This window comes from Oncorhynchus nerka, linkage group LG14 (assembly GCF_034236695.1).
Source record: "Oncorhynchus nerka isolate Pitt River linkage group LG14, Oner_Uvic_2.0, whole genome shotgun sequence".
Lineage (NCBI taxonomy): Eukaryota > Metazoa > Chordata > Actinopteri > Salmoniformes > Salmonidae > Oncorhynchus > Oncorhynchus nerka.
In genome coordinates, this window is record NC_088409.1 from 17607479 (window position 1) to 17628172 (window position 20694).

General features: G+C 53.7%; 1 protein-coding gene across 1 annotated transcript in view; it reads right to left on the minus strand.

The window, feature by feature from the left end:
* LOC115127429 (serine/threonine-protein kinase ULK4-like) overlaps positions 1–20694 on the minus strand; it is a 97323-nt gene that overhangs the window by 33700 nt on the left and 42929 nt on the right. Inside the window, exons 9-10 of the mRNA XM_065027171.1 lie at positions 9630–9678; positions 1922–2027 (exon numbers count right to left, since the gene is read on the minus strand). Coding sequence (XP_064883243.1) covers positions 1922–2027; positions 9630–9678 — 155 coding nt within the window. The remainder of the gene's footprint in view (positions 1–1921; positions 2028–9629; positions 9679–20694) is intronic.

The following is a 20694-nucleotide window of genomic DNA, read 5'->3' on the forward strand; positions in this document are numbered from 1 at the left end:
GGTTTTTGCAGCGGGCAGCCAGCTGGGCATTGAAAAGCGATGGCAGAGAAGGAAAACATGCCAAGGCAGGAGAGCCGAGCGGGTAAAGGAGTAGACAAATGGCTGCTCGGCAGCTGGGCTGATTGTGTCAGATGTTTGCTGAGTGTAGAGCGAGAAAAAGAGAGAGATAGGCAGACGGGTGGGTGGGTGCGGGCCGTCTGTGGACAGACAGGGAGGAGATGAACTGATAGGAGTACCACAACAGGACACACAGCCCAGCCTGCTGATGGATAGAGTGGAGGAAGAAGAGGAGAGGCTTTCATTCTTCCTTCCTCAGCTGCTGCTGGGAGACCAAAAGCCTGCCTGCTACGCTAACACAAAACACACACACACCACAAACACAACATACACACACACGGCTTAAAGCACCACAGGATCCCAATGCAATAAGCGGTCTGAGCCGAAGGTAAAGGGGTGGCGTTACTGGCAAGGAAACACACTCCAGTAACTGAAAACACAGGAGAGGAATCAACACAGGTTGTTTTGTACCTGTGTATGATTGTCTTTGTCAATGATGGAGAAACTGTTGGCTGTTGTATTACACACAGTGCTGCATTAACCCATCAAAGACATGTGTTTATGTCACCGTACCTTTCTGATAGAGCGGTTGGAGTCCTCACTTTACATTGAAGTCATTTAGTAGATGCTCTTATCCAGAGAGACTTACAGTAGTGAGTCATTTAGTAGATGCTCTTATCCAGAGAGACTTACAGTAGTGAGTCATTTAGTAGATGCTCTTATCCAGAGAGACTTACAGTAGTGAGTCATTTAGTAGATGCTCTTATCCAGAGAGACTTACAGTAGTGAGTCATTTAGTAGATGCTCTTATCCAGAGAGACTTACAGTAGTGAGTCATTTAGTAGATGCTCTTATCCAGAGAGACTTACAGTAGTGAGTCATTTAGTAGATGCTCTTATCCAGAGAGACTTACAGTAGTGAGTCATTTAGTAGATGCTCTTATCCAGAGAGACTTACAGTAGTGAGTCATTTAGTAGATGCTCTTATCCAGAGAGACTTACAGTAGTGAGTCATTTAGTAGATGCTCTTATCCAGAGAGACTTACAGTAGTGAGTCATTTAGTAGATGCTCTTATCCAGAGAGACTTACAGTAGTGAGTCATTTAGTAGAGCTCTTATGCTCTAGTGAGTCATTTAGAGAGACCAGAGAGACAGTAGTGAGTCATTTAGTAGATGCTCTTATCCAGAGAGACTTACAGTAGTGAGTCATTTAGTAGATGCTCTTATCCAGAGAGACTTACAGTAGTGAGTCATTTAGTAGATGCTCTTATCCAGAGAGACTTACAGTAGTGAGTCATTTAGTAGATGCTCTTATCCAGAGAGACTTACAGTAGTGAGTCATTTAGTAGATGCTCTTATCCAGAGAGACTTACAGTAGTGAGTCATTTAGTAGATGCTCTTATCCAGAGAGACTTACAGTAGTGAGTCATTTAGTAGATGCTCTTATCCAGAGAGACTTACAGTAGTGAGTCATTTAGTAGATGCTCTTATCCAGAGAGACTTACAGTAGTGAGTCATTTAGTAGATGCTCTTATCCAGAGAGACTTACAGTAGTGAGTCATTTAGTAGATGCTCTTATCCAGAGAGACTTACAGTAGTGAGTCATTTAGTAGATGCTCTTATCCAGAGAGACTTACAGTAGTGAGTCATTTAGTAGATGCTCTTATCCAGAGTGCAAACATTTTCATACTGGTCCCCCATGGGAATTGAACCCACAACCCTGGCGTTGCGAGCGCCATGTTCTACCAACTAAGTCACATGGAACCACATGGGAGTTGTGCAAGGTGTTCTTTGTAAATGGGGTGGAAACTGTTAGGCCTAGATACGGTCCAATGCATTCATTTGTGTGAGGCAGTGCACCGTACCTTGTTGGTAGAAGGGTTGTAGATCCACGTCTTTCTGTCCAGTCAGGTTGCTGAGGAGAGCCATGGCCTTCTGCATGGTTCCACCCAGGATATTGTCCTGGTGCTCCTGGAGAGAACACAACATGGAATAAAGACACAGGAGAAATTAATAGGGGGCGAGGAAAAGGAATGGCAAAAACCCATGGAAGCACACAGTCTTTCAGGGCAATCCTCACATATTGAGAGCCTTAGGGATGGATTTGAGCAAATCTGCCTTAGCAATGCTTCTGCAGTACTCTTGTTTTCACAACTACTGTCCCCTGCACCCACAGTACGTCTTATTCTGAAAACTGAAGCATACAGTAGCTAACATTCTGCATTTGTATTGACTACATTATCATCTGCTGCTTACATTATACCTTTCACAGGGTCTAGATACACCTGTATGCGCCATCTTAAGGGCCTAGATCTGATGATGACTGAAGAAATAGCTGAGCTTTAATGAATAATAGTCATTAGCATCTTAACTTTTGAGAGGGGAAGCATCTTCAGGACCTGGCTGAGGGCTAGATGAAGGACAGCAGAGGAGCAGGGGAGCTTGGGGAGAGGGAGGAGGGAGATGGGGGAGCTTGGGGAGAGGGCGATGGGAGAGCTTGGGGAGAGGGAGATGGGGGAGCTTGGGGAGAGGGAGATGGGGGAGCTTGGGGAGAGGGAGGAGGGAGATGGGGAGCTTGGGGAGAGGGAGGGGAGAGGGAGGAGGGAGATGGGGCAGCTTGGGGAGAGGGAGGAGGGAGATGGGGCAGCTTGGGGAGAGGGAGATGGGGGAGCTTGGGGAGAGGGAGGATGGGGAGATGGGGGAGCTTGGGGAGAGGGAGGAGGGAGATGGGGCAGCTTGGGGAGAGGGAGGAGGGAGATGGGGCAGCTTGGGGGAGGGAGGGAGGAGGGAGATGGGGCAGAGATGGGGCAGCTTGGGGAGAGGGAGGAGGGAGATGGGGAACTTGGGGGAGAGGGAGGAGGGAGATGGGGCAGCTTGGGGAGAGGGAGGAGGGAGATGGGGCAGCTTGGGGAGAGGGGGAGAGATGGGGGGAGGAGGGGGGATGGGGGAGCTTGGGGAGAGGGAGATGGGGAGCTTGGGGAGCTTGGGGGGAGGAGGGAGATGGGGGAGCTTGGGGAGAGGGAGGAGGGAGATGGGGGAGCTTGGGGAGAGGGAGGAGGGAGATGGGGCAGCTTGGGGAGAGGGAGAAGGGAGATGGGGCAGCTTGGGGAGCGGGAGGAGGGAGATGGGGGAGCTTGGGGAGAGGGAGGAGGGAGATGGGGCAGCTTGGGGAGAGGGAGGAGGGAGATGGGGCAGCTTGGGGAGAGGGAGGAGGGAGATGGGGCAGCTTGGGGAGAGGGAGGAGGGAGATGGGGCAGCTTGGGGAGAGGGATGGGGAGGGGGATGGGGGAGCTTGGGGAGAGGGAGATGGGGAGCTGGGGGGGAGGGGGGAGATGGGGAGAGAGGGAGGAGGGAGATGGGGCAGCTTGGGGAGAGGGAGGAGGGAGATGGGGAGCTTGGGGGAGGAGGGAGATGGGGAGCTTGGGGAGGGGAGAGGGAGATGGGGAGCTTGGGGAGAGGAGGAAGATGGGGAGCTTGGGGAGAGGAAGATGGGGGAGCTTGGGGAGAGGGAGATGGGGGAGCTTGGGGAGAGGGAGATGGGGAGCTTGGGGAGATGGGGAGGAGGGAGAGGGGGCAGCTTGGGGAGAGGGAGGAGGGGGATGGGGGAGCTTGGGGAGAGGGAGGAGGGAGATGGGGGAGCTTGGGGAGAGGGAGATGGATGGGGGAGCTTGGGGAGAGGGAGATGGGGAGCTTGGGGAGAGGGGGAGATGGGGAGATGGGGGAGCTTGGGGAGAGGGAGGAGGGAGATGGGGGAGCTTGGGGAGAGGGAGGAGGGAGATGGGGAGCTTGGGGAGAGGGAGGAGGGAGATGGGGGAGCTTGGGGAGAGGGAGGAGGGAGGGAGGAGGGGGAGATGGGGCAGCTTGGGGAGAGGGAGGAGGGAGATGGGGGAGCTTGGGGAGAGGGGGAGGGAGATGGGGGAGCTTGGGGAGAGGGAGGAGGGAGATGGGGAGCTTGGGGAGAGGGAGGAGGGAGATGGGGGAGGTGGAGGTTACTTTGGGATGTGGGGGAGGATGAGCCTTGGTGAAGGTTGTGTAATTATCTGGTGAGCAGGGTGCAGGGGATGAGCCTTGGTGAAGGTTGTGTAATTATCTGCTGAGCAGGGTGCAGGGGATGAGCCTTGGTGAAGGTTGTGTAATTATCTGGTGAGCAGGGTGCAGGGGATGAGCCTTGGTGAAGGTTGTGTAATTATCTGCTGAGCAGGGTGCAGGGGATGAGCCTTGGTGAAGGTTGTGTAATTATCTGGTGAGCAGGGTGCAAGGGATAAGCCTTGGTGAAGGTTGTGTAATTATCTGCTGAGCAGGGTGCAGGGGATGAGCCTTGGTGAAGGTTGTGTAATTATCTGGTGAGCAGGGTGCAAGGGATAAGCCTTGGTGAAGGTTGTGTAATTATCTGCTGAGCAGGGTGCAGGGGATGAGCCTTGGTGAAGGTTGTGTAATTATCTGGTGAGCAGGGTGCAGGGGATGAGCCTTGGTGAAGGTTGTGTAATTATCTGCTGAGCAGGGTGCAGGGGATGAGCCTTGGTGAAGGTTGTGTAATTATCTGGTGAGCAGGGTGCAAGGGATAAGCCTTGGTGAAGGTTGTGTAATTATCTGCTGAGCAGGGTGCAGGGGATGAGCCTTGGTGAAGGTTGTGTAATTATATGATGAGCAGGGTGCAAGGGATGAGCCTTGGTGAAGGTTGTGTAATTATCTGCTGAGCAGGGTGCAGGGGATGAGCCTTGGTGAAGGTTGTGTAATTATCTGGTGAGCCTTGGTGAAGGTTGTGTAATTATCTGGTGAGCAGGGTTGGATTAGGAACATAATAAGTAGGTAGGCAATGAAGGCCTGAGCTAGGATGTCTGGGATCTAGGCCAGAGTGAAAAAAAAACACACACACACACACACACACACACACACACACACACACACACACACACACACACACACAGAAAATCAATGCAGCCATAATTAGGGCCCAGACGATTTTTGTTCAAGGGGCTTCCACAGTTTACAGGCTGACAGGAAGGCAGAGAGAAGCAGAGAGAGAAGCACAGAGTTGGGCCAGTAGCTCAGGGATTCTCCTCAGTCTCCTGGATAAATTAGCCATGGAATCTCAAGGCCCAGAACCATCGCTTTTCCACCTGATTTCTCTGCTGGGCCACTTGAGAAGAGCAGGGGTCATGCAGGTATCAACAGCCCTTAATGAAGAGATACATGTGTGGGCCTAGACCTAAACCCTGATGGGCTCAACTGATTCACTCACTACTTCCTATAAACAATTTGTTTAACACAAAGACTGGTTTGATTTGATAAGGATGAATAGGGAGACACATGGAGGAGAAACGTATATGGCTGTGTGGCTGCGTCCTTTCTGACAGATGACAGAGTTGAATCCAAAAGCAGGAGATAGAAACATACTGAAAAAATAAGGACGGAAAGAAAAACAACTTTTTATCGCCTCCCGAAAAAGCATGTCCTCATTTCTGCATCTTATCAGATGTGTAATGGAATTGTGCTGTCTGCCTGCAGCTTGACTTGATCTCTCATCATCTATAATGCTAACTTCAGATCTCATCATCACAACCCAAACATACCATTGGCTGCCTCTGGCCTCACAGTCTGAACCAACAATCACATCAGTTCTCAACTCAACGTATGTCTCTCTGTGTTGGTTTACATGGAACTAGACTGGAGCCTCACTATCACAGGCCCAATCCCAGAACCTCAAACTCCTATGTAGCTGCTAGGCTGCCTCTTCTGAACTAACTTCAATCCTGTGTGTGTGTGTGTGTGTGTGTGTGTGTGTGTGTGTGTGTGTGTGTGTGTGTGTGTGTGTGTTGTCTTTGCGAGGGGATAAGCAGTCGATGAATTTCTGTTGACTGCAAGGAAAATGGATTAAAAAGGATTCTTCTTCTTCAGTGTGTCCTACAGTGTAAAACAAGCTCTGAAAAGTAGCTTTGCAGTACAACAAAAGGCAGTGTTTATGTCTGCTATTTGACTTTCTTTCAAGCTGTAATTTGGTCTCCAGATCAATATTTGTCGCAATGCAGACTTTTCTTCTCTGCTGTTGTTAATGAGAATGGCAGAGGGGAGCGTAACTATTCTCCTAATACCAGCAATGTTGCAATCAGAGCTAGCTGTATAAACCTCTGATTCTATTAGATTCTCCTTTCTCTCTTAGAGCTCACAAACTCATACAGAGTCCACCGACTGTACATTCCTACCTACCTTCCCCCCACACACAGGCAAAATGGATTTTCTTCCAATTACATTTCCACTGTCAGATGACATCAAATTGAATATGGGGCAGAGGCACTACAATCAGGGGAAGGCAGAGATAAAGCCATCCTGCAACAGGGAGGGGGTCCACTCCACCGACCATCTTTGTTCATTAACTTCTATGCCAACATTAACCTTTAAAACAAAGCTGTTAAAATAGGGACATTTGAGGGGTCTCAAGTCTCAAGCATTCTCCTTAACACAATCAATCATGATCATCAGTAAAAGACCATGATGCATTGCAGCAGCCACAACAAACTAGATGTGAGCTTCAGTCTCCAGACATTAGATTCAGGACAGCAGGAAAGGAGGGCTAGAGCCTAGCATTGTTACTTGGGGCTCTTGTTGTAACCAGAGTCAAGCTCCCTAAACACTTGCTTAAGGATCAGTCTGCTGATGTTGGACCAAACTCAATCAATGCCACTGTCAATCACCACCGTCTTCCTCGCCACACTCATTAGTGAGGTGCATTACGGCTCCGTCCGCGGACCACTTTCATGCCGTCTCTGGTCCGAATCAATGCCAGTCCGTGAAACTGCTGAGCTGGCCTTAAAAGTAAATAAGTGGACAGCTATTACTACTGCAGTCTGCACTAACTGTGTCGCGAAAAAGCAATTTGATACGATCCCGACCAAACCCGCATATCAGCTTCCATTGGATTGGAGAAGGCAAGCCATTGCGGTTCAGAGTAAAGTTAAAAGGTATGGTATACGTCCCAAAAGTGAACCCTATTCCCTATTTAGTGCACTACTTTTGACCAGGGCCCATAGGTCAAAAGTAGTGCACCATATAGGGAATAGGCTTCCATTTGGTACACTCACTACACACACATGGTGACTACAGTCAAGTGAGAGTGAGAAGAGCTGATTTAATCCTGTCACTATGTATCTGTAAAGCCTGTAATGGACTGGCCATAGTGTATGTCCTGTAGGTGTAAGAACTAGGCACTATATGAATGGTGAACCCTCCAACGATGGAGAGGAGAGCAGGATTAGTGTGTGATAGAGTCCAGACTGAGTCTATATTGGATAGAGCAGTGTTTAAGTGGTTGACCTGCATGACACTGATCGGCTGGTAATGCACACTAAATGGCTCTCCTTCCTGATTGGCTGGTAATGCACACTAAATGGCCCTCCTTCCTGATTGGCTGGTAATGCACACTAAATGGCTCTCCTTCCTGATTGGCTGGTAATGCACACTAAATGGCTCACCTTCCTGATTGGCTGGTAATGCACACTACATGGCTCTCCTTCCTGATTGGCTGGTAATGCACACTAAATGGCTCTCCTTCCTGATTGGCTGGTAATGCACACTAAATGGCTCACCTTCCTGATTGGCTGGTAATGCACACTAAATGGCTCTCCTTCCTGATTGGCTGGTAATGCACACTAAATGGCCCTCCTTCCTGATTGGCTGGTAATGCACACTAAATGGCTCTCCTTCCTGATTGGCTGGTAATGCACACTAAATGGCTCACCTTCCTGATTGGCTGGTAATGCACACTAAATGGCTCTCCTTCCTGATTGGCTGGTAATGCACACTAAATGGCTCTCCTTCCTGATTGGCTGGTAATGCACACTAAATGGCTCTCCTTCCTGATTGGCTGGTAATGCACACTAAATGGCTCTCCTTCCTGATTGGCTGGTAATGCACACTAAATGGCTCTCCTTCCTGATTGGCTGCGTATGTAACACTGCATTGTATGGTGTTAAACTGTGTGGAGGGAGGCTTTTCTAACGCATTCCAGAACTTATTAGTTGAATCACTAATTCAGAACATTAGGTCCTCTAAATGTAATGATGACATGCATGTGATGAAGTCTACATACGTCCTAGTTGGTACTACCATGGTTAGGCCTGGCCTATACCTCCAAAACATAGAAGAAGAGACCCGTGGAAAGCAACACAACTATACCTCCAAAACATAGAAGAAGAGACCCGTGGAAAGCAACACAACTACACCTCCAAAACATAGAAGAAGAGACCCGTGGAAAGCAACACAACTATACCTCCAAAACATAGAAGAGACCCGTGGAAAGCAACACAACTATACCTCCAAAACATAGAAGAAGAGACCCGTGGAAAGCAACACAACTATACCTACAAAACATAGAAGAGCCCCGTGGAAAGCAACACAACTACACCTCTGAAACATAGAAGAAGAGACCCGTGGAAAGCAACACAACTATACCTCCAAAACATAGAAGAGCCCCGTGGAAAGCAACACAACTATACCTCCAAAACATAGAAGAGCCCCGTGGAAAGCAACACAACTACACCTCCAAAACATAGAAGAGCCCCGTGGAAAGCAACACAACTATACCTCCAAAACATAGAAGAAGAGACCCGTGGAAAGCAACACAACTACACCTCCAAAACATAGAAGAGCCCCGTGGAAAGCAACACAACACGTAAGGACAATCAACCTAACAGCTAACTGATTCCGTCTGTGTGATGTTTCTCAAAGGGTTCTTACATGCAGTGGCAACGTGTCTGAGAAGTCACCCAAGCGATAAGTTCATTAAAGAGTGCAGAGCAGTTACTGGCGGATTGAGGTCAAGGGGGAATTGGCTGTTTACTGAAATAAGCGTTCTGGTCTGATGAATATGTAACCTGTTGTAGGAGCTGGGGGACGACGACCACTTCATATTCTCACTCCATTAAGCACAGCCCCTGAAAAGGCTGTTCCGCTCCCTCCGTCACTCAATTACACAATGTACTGTGATGGGTCACCACCGCACAGCACACTCATTTGCATAATAAATCAATAAAGAACCCTGGCAAACGAGCGCTGCTGGTGCAAAACGGGCTCGGCCTGAAATGACAGAGAGAGAGAAAGGCAGGCGTTGGGGTGGGGGTGGGGTGGATGGGAGGCGTTTTTACCAGCTAAAATGTCTGGCCCAGCAGAATTCCCCCACATAACAGCCTTTGAATTATGTTCCAATAGCCCAAAGTCTTCTCCACCCAATGGGACTCATATATTTTCATGACAGAGAATAAAAAAGCGAGGTGGGGGGGAGGAGGAAGCAAGGTGGTTTGTAATATGGCTTTCATCTTAACATTCCTCTCCACTAGTTTCCACCTCGGGCCGTCTGAACGACGGAGAGAGACACAGACTCAGAGTCGAGTGGAGGTGGGAATTTGACAAACCACTTATATTTTTAGGAGATAGCTTTTTTTTCTTGAGCCTGGAAATGAAAAGTCGGCCAGGAAACACAAGTGATAAATAAAACCGCACACCAAAGCAGTTTCCTGGAACATAAGATTTTAGTATTAAGAAAAAAAAGCAGCATTTTAAGTGGGGCTTTTAACTTACCGCCATGACTTGAAAGACAACAGGTAGGATCCTGCTGTCTCTGACCAGGCTGTGGAGGAGGGAGAGAGAGAGAGAGGAGAGGGAGAGAGATAGAAAGATGGAGAGGGGGGAGAAGAGAGAGAAAGAGAGTGAGAGAAACACAGAGGCAGGTTTAGGTACCTTCACAGCACAGAGAGACATCTTCATTAGGGTCCATGCATTGCCTCTGAATCTGAGGCCTACTGAACGTATGGGAGTATAGCAGTGTGTTTGTGTGAGGGCACCGCAGCGTGCCTCGGCTCTAAGATCAGTCATGTGAGAAAAGGACCTCTGACTAATCTTCTGCGGGGAGAAAGGAGCCTTCTGACACCTCGGCACCCAGGAGTAATGTACATCTTTATTGAAAATGACTCTCCACAGCTCCCTTATTGATTAAGCCTTTTGATTCACAACCAATTACAGCTTGTGTATAGAGGTGCTCAAAGGAAGAAAACATTGTGGCAGGCAGGCTAGACACATTTAAACAAGACTAGAGGTCACCCATAGAAAACCTATTAGAGGGAGTTTTTACATAACAATGATGTATTGCACGGCTGGGAAACATTTATTTCCCAGTTTTCCATATATGGTGTCCTCAGTCCTCCAAAGAGAATTCCATCAAATGTTTCTAAAGTAGTGTAGCTTATTTGAGGCAGCTAAGCCATTGTGCAGAACACCAGATAAGAGTAAACCCCACTGCCGCTAGGAGTAAATCTCCCAATAAAGTGCAGAGGGACAACACAAGCCTGTGATTAACCAGAGAGACATCCTCTTGAGGTTGAAAGTCACATAGAAGTCAGCAGGCAACCTGAACATACTGAGAAAGGAGAAAACTGAAACATGAAATACAGATGACAACACAAAAATTGACCAGTCCTAGTTGATGTCCAATCTGCTTTCATACTAACTACACAATATCACGTTTGTTGTAGGGGCCTACATTAGTTTGCCTACAGATGTAGGATTTTAATTTGACCTGAATTGTCACAGCAAAATAATATTGCAACAGGATTTTAACGTTTAATCTACAATGTTGCTTGATTGGTGGTTAGGTTATTAGGCTACATGAAAAGTGCAATACTGTTAATATAACTGTGTGTTAGTGTGGGCTTTCAGTGAATGTATGTAAATCCCAAAGCTCATCTGCATTTCCTGTGTGCAGGAACATTTCTGTAACAAAAGAGTGATCAAATTAAGATCCTACACATGTATATATGCAGTGTACTATATAACAGACATACTTATATGAGATACAAACTGTCCCCCCAACCATATCTCCACTTATCTGCACCACCTTCCCTCTCACCTCCTCTTCCCTCTCACCTCCTCTTCCCTCTCTCCTCCACTCTTCCCTCTCTCCTCTCTCCTTCCACTCTTCCCTCTCACCCTCCACTCTTCCCTCTCACCCTCCACTCTTCCCTCTCACCCTCCACTCTTCCCTCTCACCCTCCACTCTCCCCTCTCACCCTCCACTCTTCCCTCTCACCCTCCACTCTTCCCTCTCACCCTCCACTCTCACCCTCCACTCTTCCCTCTCACCCTCCACTCTCCCCTCCCCTCTCACCCTCCACTCTTCCCTCTCACCCTCCACTCTCCCCTCTCACCCTCCACTCTTCCCTCTCACCCTCCACTCTTCCCTCTCACCCTCCACTCTCCCCTCTCACCCTCCACTCTTCCCTCTCACCCTCCACTCTTCCCTCTCACCCTCCACTCTTCCCTTCCACCCTCCACTCTTCCCTTCCACCCTTTCCTCTCTCCATCCACCTTTCCTCTCTCCCTCCACTCTTCCCTCCACTCTTTCCTCTCTCCTTCCACCCTCCACCCTCTCCTCTCCCCCACCCTTCCCTCTCTCCCTCCACTCTCCCCTTCCCTCTCCCCCTCCACCCTTCCCTCTCTCCCTCCACCCTTCCCTCTCTCCCTCCACCCTTCCCTCTCCCCCTCCACCCTTCCCTCTCCCCTCCACTCTCCCCTCTCACCCTCCACTCTTCCCTCCACTCTCCCCTCTCACCCTCCACTCTTCCCTCTCACCCTCCACTCTTCCCTCTCACCCTCTTCCCTCTCACCCTCCACTCTTCCCTCTCACCCTCCACTCTTCCCTTCCACCCTTTCCTCTCTCCATCCACCTTTCCTCTCTCCCTCCACCCTTCCCTCTCTCTCCCTCCACTCTTTCCTCTCTCCTTCCACCCTCCACTCTCCCCTCTCACCCTCCACTCTTCCCTCTCTCCCTCCACTCTCCCCTCTCACCCTTCCATCTCACCCTCCACTCTTCCCTCTCACCCTCCACTCTCCCCTCTCACCCTCCACTCTTCCCTCTCACCCTCCACTCTTCCCTCTCACCCTCCACTCTTCCCTTCCACCCTTTCCTCTCTCCATCCACCTTTCCTCTCTCCCTCCACCCTTCCCTCTCTCTCCCTCCACTCTTCCCTCCACTCTTTCCGCTCTCCTTCCACCCTCCTCTCTCCCTCCACCCTCTCCTCTCCCCCACCCTTCCCTCTCTCCCTCCACTCTCCCCCTCCACCCTTCCCTCTCCCCCTCCACCCCTTCCCTCTCCCTCCACCCTTCCCTCTCTCCCTCCACTCTTCCCTCTCTCCCACCCTTCTACCCTCTCCCTCTCTCCCTCCACTCTTTCCTCTCTCCCTCCACTCTTCCCTCTCCCCCTCCACTCTTCCCTCTCACCCTCCACTCTTCCCTCTCCCCCTCCACTCTTTCCTCTCTCCTTCCACCCTCCTCTCTCCCTCCACCCTCTTCCCTCTCTCCCTCCACTCTCTCCCTTCCCTCTCCCCCTCCACCCTTCCCTCTCTCCCTCCACCCTTCCCTCTCTCCCTTCCCTCTCTCCCTCCACCCTTCCCTCTCTCCCTCCACTCTTCCCTCTCTCCCACCCTCCTACCCTCTCCCCCTCCACCCTTCCCTCTCACCCTCCACTCTTCCCTCTCACCCTCCACCCTTCCCTCTCTCCCTCCACCCTTCCCTCTCCCCTCCACCCTTCCCTCTCTACCTCCACTCTCCCCTTCCCTCTCCCCCACCACCCTTCCCTCTCTCCCTCCCTCTTCCCTCTCTCCCACCCTTCCCTTCTACCCTCTCCCTCTCCCCCTCCACCCTTCCCTCTCTCCCTCCACTCTTCCCTCTCACCCTCCACTCTCTCCCCTCCACTCTTCCCTCTCTCCCACCCTCCTACCCTCTCCCCTCCACCCTTCCCTCTCACCCTCCCTCCCCTCTCACCCTCCACCCTTCCCTTCCCTCTCCCTCCACCCTTCCCTCTCCCCCTCCACCCTTCCCTCTCTACCTCCACTCTCCCCTTCCCTCTCCCCCACCACCCTTCCCTCTCTCCCTCCACTCTTCCCTCTCTCCCACCCTTCTACCCTCTCCCTCTCCCCCTCCACCCTTCCCTCTCTCCCTCCACTCTTCCCTCTCACCCTCCACTCTCTCCCTCCACTCTTCCCTCTCACCCTCCACCCTTCCCTCTCTCCCTCCACCCTTCCCTCTCACCCTCCACCCTTCCCTCTCACCCTCCACCCTTCCCTCTCTCCCTCCACTCTTCCCTCTCCCCCTCCACTCTTCCCTCTCCCCCTCCACTCTCCCCTCTCTCCCTCCACTCGTCCCTCTCTCCCTCCACTCTCCCCTCTCACCCTCCACTCTTCCCTCTCACCCTCCACTCTTCCCTCTCACCCTCCACTCTCCCCTCTCACCCTCCACTCTTCCCTCTCACCCTCCACTCTTCCCTCTCACCCTCCACTTCCACCCTTTCCTCTCTCCCTCCACCCTTCCCTCTCTCTCCCTCCACTCTTTCCTCTCTCCTTCCACCCTCCTCTCTCCATCCACCTTTCCTCTCTCCCTCCACCCTTCCCTCTCTCCCTCCACTCTCTCTCTCCTTCCACCCTCCTCTCTCCCTCCACCCTCTCCCTCCCTCCTCTTCCCTCTCTCGCTCCACTCTCCCCTTCCCTCTCCCCCTCCACCCCTTCCCTTCCCCTCTCCCTCTCCACCCTTCCCTCTCTCCCTCCACTCTTCCCTCTCTCCCTCCACTCTCCCCTCTCACCCTACACTCTCCCCTCTCACCCTCCACTCTCTCCCTCCACTCTTCCCTCTCTCCCTCCACTCTCCCCTCTCACCCTCCACTCTTCCCTCTCACCCTCCACTCTTCCCTCTCACCCTCCACTCTCCCCTCTCTCCACTCTTCCCTCTCACTCCCCTCCACTCTTCCCTTCCCTCTCACTCTTCCCTCCCTCCACTCTTCCCTTCCACCCTTTCCTCTCTCCATCCACCTTTCTCTCTCCCTCCACCCTTCCCTCTCTCTCCCTCCACTCTTCCCTCCACTCTTTCCTCTCTCCTTCCACCCCCTCCTCTCTCCCTCCACCCTCTCCTCTCCCCCACCCTTCCCTCTCTCCCCTTCCCTCTCCCCCTCCACCCTTCCCTCTCCCCTCCAGCCTTCCATCACTCCCTCCACCCTTCCCTCTCTCCTCCACTCTTCCCTCTCTCCCACCCTTCTACCCTCTCCCTCTCTCCCTCCACTCTTCCCTCTCACCCTCCACTCTTCCCTCTCACCCTCCACTCTTCCCTCTCACCCTCCACGCTTCCCTCTCACCCTCCACTCTTCCCTTCCACCCTTTCCTCTCTCCATCCACCTTTCCTCTCTCCCTCCACCCTTCCCTCCACTCTTTCCTCTCTCCTTCCACCCTCCTCTCTCCCTCCACCCTCCTCTCTCCCTCCACCCTCTCCTCTCCCCCACCCTTCCCTCTCCCCTCCACCCTTCCCTCTCTCCCTCCACCATTCCTCTCTCCCTCCACCCTTCCTCTCTCCCTCTCACCCTCCACTCTCTCCCTCCACCATTCCCTCTCTCCCTCCACTCTTCCCTCTCACCCTCCACTCTCCCCTCTCACCCTCCACTCTTCCCTCTCACCCTCCACTCTTCCCTCTCACCCTCCACTCTTCCCTTCCACCCTTTCTCTCTCTCCATCCACCTTTCCTCTCTCCCTCCACCCTTCCCTCTCTCTCCCTCCACTCTTCCCTCCACTCTTTCCTCTCTCCTTCCACCCTCCTCTCTCCCTCCACCCTCTCCTCTCCCCCACCCTTCCCTCTCTCCCCTTCCCTCTCCCCCTCCACCCTTCCCTCTCCCCCTCCAGCCTTCCATCACTCCCTCCACCCTTCCCTCTCTCCTCCACTCTTCCCTCTCCCTCTCCCCCACCCTTCTACCCTCTCCCTCTCTCCCTCCACTCTTCCCTCTCACCCTCCACTCTTCCCTCTCACCCTCCACTCTTCCCTCTCACCCTCCACCCTTCCCTCTCACCCTCCACTCTTCCCTTCCACCCTTTCCTCTCTCCATCCACCTTTCCTCTCCCTCCCTCCACCCTTCCCTCCACTCTTTCCTCTCTCCTTCCACCCTCCCTCTCTCCCTCCACCCTCCTCTCTCCCTCCACCCTCTCCTCTCCCCCACCCTTCCCTCTTCCCCTCCACCCTTCCCTCTCTCCCTCCACCATTCCCTCTCTCCCTCCACCCTTCCCTCTCTCCCTCTCACCCTCCACTCTCTCCTCCACTCTTCCCTCTCACCCTCCACCCTCCCCTCTCCCTCCACCCTTCCCTCTCTCCCTCCACCCTTCCCTCTCACCCTCCACCCTTCCCTCTCCCCTCCACCCTTCCCCTCCCTCCCTCTCCCCTCCACCCTTCCCTCTCACCCTCCACCCTTCCCCTCTCCTCCACTCTTCCCTCTCCCCCACTCTTCCCCTCTCCCCCTCTCTCCCCTCTCACCCTCCACTCTCCCCTCTCACCCTCCACTCTCCCCTCTCACCCTCCACTCTTCCCTCTCACCCTCCACTCTCCCCTCTCACCCTCCACTCTTCCCTCTCACCCTCCACTCTTCCCCTCACCCTCCACCCTCCACTATTCCCTCTCACCCTCCACTCTTCCCTTCCACCCTTTCCTCTCTCCCTCCACCCTTCCCTCTCTCTCCCTCCACTCTTCCCTCCACTCTTTCCTCTCTCCTTCCACCCTCCTCTCTCCCTCCACCCTCTCCTCTCCCCCACCCTTCCCTCTCCCCCTCCACCCTTCCCTCTCCCCCTCCACCCTTCCCCCTCTCCCTCCACTCTTCCCTCTCTCCCTCCACTCTTCCCTCTCTCCCTCCACTCTTCCTCTCTCCACTCTTCTCTACCCTTCTCTACCCTCTCCCTCCACTCTTTCCTCTCACTCTTCCCTCTCCCCTCCACTCTTCCCTCTCCTCCACTCTTCCCTCTCCCCCTCCACTCTTCCCTTCCACCCTTTCCTCTCTCCATCCACCTTTCCTCTCTCCCTCCACCCTTCCCTCTCTCCCTCCACTCTTTCCTCTCTCCTTCCACCCTCCTCTCTCCCTCCACCCTCTTCCCTCTCTCCCTCCACTCTCCCCTTCCCTCTCCCCCTCCACCCTTCCCTCTCTCCCTCCACCCTTCCCTCTCTCCCTTCCCTCTCTCCCTCCACCCTTCCCTCTCTCCCTCCACTCTTCCCTCTCTCCCACCCTTCTACCCTCTCCCTCTCTCCCTCCACTCTTCCCTCTCTCCCTCCACTCTTTCCTCTCTCCCTCCACTCTTTCCTCTCTCCCTCCACTCTTCCCTTCCACCCTTTCCTCTCTCCATCCACCTTTCCTCTCTCCCTCCACCCTTCCCTCTCTCCCTCCACTCTTTCCTCTCTCCTTCCACCCTCCTCTCTCCCTCCACCCTCTCCTCTCCCTCCTCTTCCCTCTCTCCCTCCACTCTCCCCTTCCCCTCTCCCCTCCACCCTTCACCCTTCCTCTCTCCCTCCACCCTTCCCTTTCCTCTCCCCCTCCACCCTCCTCTCTCCCTCCACCCTCTCCTCTCCCCCACCCTTCCCTCTCCCCCACCACCCTTCCCTCTCCCCTCCACCCTTCCCCTCTCCCTCCACCATTCCCTCTCTCCCTCCACCCTTCCCCTCTCTCCCTCTCACCCTCCACTCTCTCCCTCCACTCTTCCCTCTCACCCTCCACCCTTCCCTCTCTCCCTCCACTCTTCCCTCTCACCCTCCCCTCTCTCCCTCCACTCTTCCCTCTCACCCTCCACCCTTCCCTCTCACCCTCCACCCTTCCCTCTCCCCCTCCACCCTTCCCTCTCCCCTCCACCCTTCCCTCTCACCCTCCACCCTTCCCTCTCTCCCTCCACTCTTCCCTCTCCCCCGCCACTCTTCCCTCTCCCCCTCCACTCTCCCCTCTCACCCTCCACTCTCCCCTCTCACCCTCCACTCTCCCCTCTCACCCTCCACTCTCCCCTCTCACCCTTCACTCTCCCCTCTCACCCTCCACTCTTCCCTCTCCCTCCACTCTCCCCTCTCACCCTCCACTCTTCCCTCTCACCCTCCACTCTTCCCTCTCACCCTCCACTATTCCCTCTCACCCTCCACTCTTCCCTTCCACCCTTTCCTCTCTCCATCCACCTTTCCTCTCTCCCTCCACCCTTCCCTCTCTCTCCCTCCACTCTTCCCTCCACTCTTTCCTCTCTCCTTCCACCCTCCTCTCCCCCTCCACCCTTCCCTCTCTCCCCTCCACCCTTCCCCCTCTCCCTCCACTCTTCCCTCTCTCCCTCCACTCTTCCCTCTCTCCCTCCACTCTCCCTCTCTCCCACCCTTCTCTACCCTCTCCCTCCACTCTTTCCTCTCACTCTTCCCTCTCCCCCTCCACTCTTCCCTCTCCCCCTCCACTCTTCCCTCTCCCCCTCCACTCTTCCCTTCCACCTCCTTTCCTCTCTCCATCCACCTTTCCTCTCTCCCTCCACCCTTCCCTCTCTCCCTCCACTCTTCCCTCCACTCTTTCCTCTCTCCTTCCACCCTCTTCCCTCTCTCCCTCCACTCTCCCCCCTTCCCTCTCCCCCTCCACCCTTCCCTCTCTCCCTCCACCCTTCCCTCTCTCCCTTCCCTCTCTCCCTCCACCCTTCCACCCCTCTCTCCCTCCACTCTTCCCTCTCTCCCACCCTTCTACCCTCTCCCTCTCTCCCTCCACTCTTCCCTCTCTCCCTCCACTCTTTCCTCTCTCCCTCCACTCTTTCCTCTCTCCCTCCACTCTTCCCTTCCACCCTTTCCTCTCTCCATCCACCTTTCCTCTCTCCCTCCACCCTTCCCTCTCTCCCTCCACTCTTTCCTCTCTCCTTCCACCCTCCTCTCTCCCTCCACCCTCTCCTCTCCCTCCTCTTCCCTCTCTCCCTCCACTCTCCCCTTCCCTCTCCCCTCCACCCTTCCCTCTCTCCCTCCCTCCACCCTTCCCTTTCCTCTCCCCCTCCACCCTTCCCCCTCTCCCTCCACTCTTCCTCTCTCCCCTCTCACCCTCCACTCTCCCCTCTCACCCTCCCCTCTCTCCCTCCACTCTTCCCTCTCTCCCTCCACTCTCCCCTCTCACCCTCCACTCTTCCCTCTCACCCTCCACTCTTTCCTCTCTCCTTCCACCCTCTCCTCTCCCTCCTCTTCCCTCTCCCCTTCCCTCTCCCTCCTCCACCCTTCCCTCCCCCTCCACCCTTCCCTCTCTCCCTCCACCCTTCCCTCTCCCCCTCCACCCTTCCCTCTCTCCCTCCACTCTTCCCTCTCACCCTCCACTCTTCCTCTCTCCCTCCACTCTTTCCTCTCTTTCTTCCCTCTCTCCCTCCACTCTTCCCTTCCACCCTTTCCTCTCTCCATCCACCTTTCCTCTCTCCCTCCACCCTTCCCTCTCTCCCTCCACTCTTTCCTCTCTCCTTCCACCCTCCTCTCTCCCTCCACCCTCTCCTCTCCCTCCTCCTCTTCCCTCTCTCCCTCCACTCTCCCCTTCCCTCTCCCCCTCCACCCTTCACCCTTCCCTCTCTCCCTCCACCCTTCCCTTTCCTCTCCCCCTCCACCCTTCCCCCTCTCCCTCCACTCTTCCCTCTCTCCCTCCCTCTCCCTCTCACCCTCCACTCTCCCCTCTCACCCTCCCCTCTCTCCCTCCACTCTTCCCTCTCTCCCTCCACTCTCCCCTCTCACCCTCCACTCTTCCCTCTCACCCTCCACTCTTTCCTCTCTCCTTCCACCCTCTCCTCTCCCTCCTCTTCCCTCTCCCCTTCCCTCTCCCCCTCCACCCTTCCCTCCCCCCCCTCCACCCTTCCCTCTCTCCCTCCACCCTTCCCTCTCCCCCTCCACCCTTCCCTCTCTCCCTCCACTCTTCCCTCTCACCCTCCACTCTTCCCTCTCTCCCTCCACTCTTCCCTCTCACCCTCCACCCTTCCCTCTCTCCCTCCACTCTTCCCTCTCACCTCCACCCTTCCTCCCTTCCCTCTCCCCTCCACCCTTCCCTCTCTCCCTCCACCCTTCCCTCTCCCCATCCACCCTTCCCTCTCTCCCTCCACTCTTCCCTCTCACCCTCCACTCTTCCCTCTCACCCTCCACTCTTCCCTCTCACCCTCCACTCTTCCCTCTCACCCTCCACCCTTCCCTCTCTCCCTCCACCCTTCCCTCTCCCCTCCACCCTTCCCTCTCTCCCTCCACTCTTCCCTCCACCCTTCCCTCTCTCCCTCCACTCTTCCCTCTCACCCTCCACTCTTCCCTCTCCCCTCCACTCTTTCCTCTCTCCTTCCACCCTCCCTCTCCCTCCACCCTCTCCTCTCCCTCCCCTTCCCTCTCTCCCCCACTCTCCCCTTCCCTCTCCCCCTCCACCCTTCCCTCTCTCCCTCCACCCTTCCCTCTCTCCCTCCACCCTTCCCCCTCTCTCTCCCTACACCCTTCCCTCTCTCCCTCCACTCTTTCCTCTCTCCCTCCACTCTCCCCTCTCCCTCCACTCTTTCCTCTCTCCCTCCACTCTTTCCTCTCTCCCTCCACTCTCCCCTCTCCCTCCACTCTTCCCTGACCTCCTCCATTATTGTAGTTCAGAAACAACCCTCTCCCATCGATCTCCGTGTGAACCTGAGTGATGACATGTCATTAACATTAAATTGTGCTCATAAAACAAAACAGGAACAAATATGGAGAGTTAAAGGTGAGCAGAGGGCCTGGGTCGTAATTCCACTTTACCCCCATAGAGTAGACTAGACAGAGGTGTAACCAGAACTGATGAATGGCCAAGCTTTATCTCCCTGACGGGGTGACAGAGGAGTGTAAATAGCCAGGCTTCTTCTCCAAGCCTCACAGATTGCCGAGCTTGCATCCCAAATTACACCCTATATAGCACTATATAGGAGATAGGGTGCCAATTGGGACGTATCTACATTGAACCGAAGGCATCCTGTGTGCGAAGTGACATTAAATTATAGCTCAACTTAGGCTACATCGAGGGCCAAGCCAAGGAAAAGTCTTTCCCTGTGTCGTGATGACTCACATAGCTTTCAGCCATTAAATCTGAGAAACGGAGGGATATTTCTGGAGACAAATCAGGTCCATCTGTAGAGTGGTAGTGTCTCACCCCCAGCCTGCATGGTTAGCATTCCCAGTTCCACATCATTCTAAATCTATAATCCACCCTGCATCACTGTCACGTTAAGAGAAACTGAACTACCGAAATCCGTTCCTGTCAAGGCAGCCAGTAATACTGATACAGGCCTGTTGAAGACTTATTATAGAGAAGGAATAACTGAACTGAAACCATGTCAACAGCAGTGGATACTATCTGGGTCAACGCCATGGCTCTCTAAACACGATCCTACACAAGTTTTGGGCTAATGACAACTAATGCAGTATGCATGTACAGTACAACTCATTTCTCAACTTCAATACATCTCTGTGCCATACAGAATCTAGACTGTCCTTAACGTTAGGGGGGAAAAAACTCTCATTTTCATGTAGATGCAGATTGCATGGATGAAGTGGCATTTGCCCAGCTAGGCTGGAGGGCAAAATAATAAGATACGCTCTGCCCACATTCTCCACGGCTGCAGACAACCTTCTGATCTTATTTACAATCTGATGAAGTTGAGAGTGTGCCTGAGTACAGCTGATTCAACCTGTCACGCTTCCTTAATAATGGCACAATGTGTGGATGACATTTAACAGTCGGTCTGCTACCACAGATCCTCCAGCAGCTGCCTGGCTGGGAGGGATTTGGATTGTTATATTAAATAGCACTTTTCCACTACTAATATCT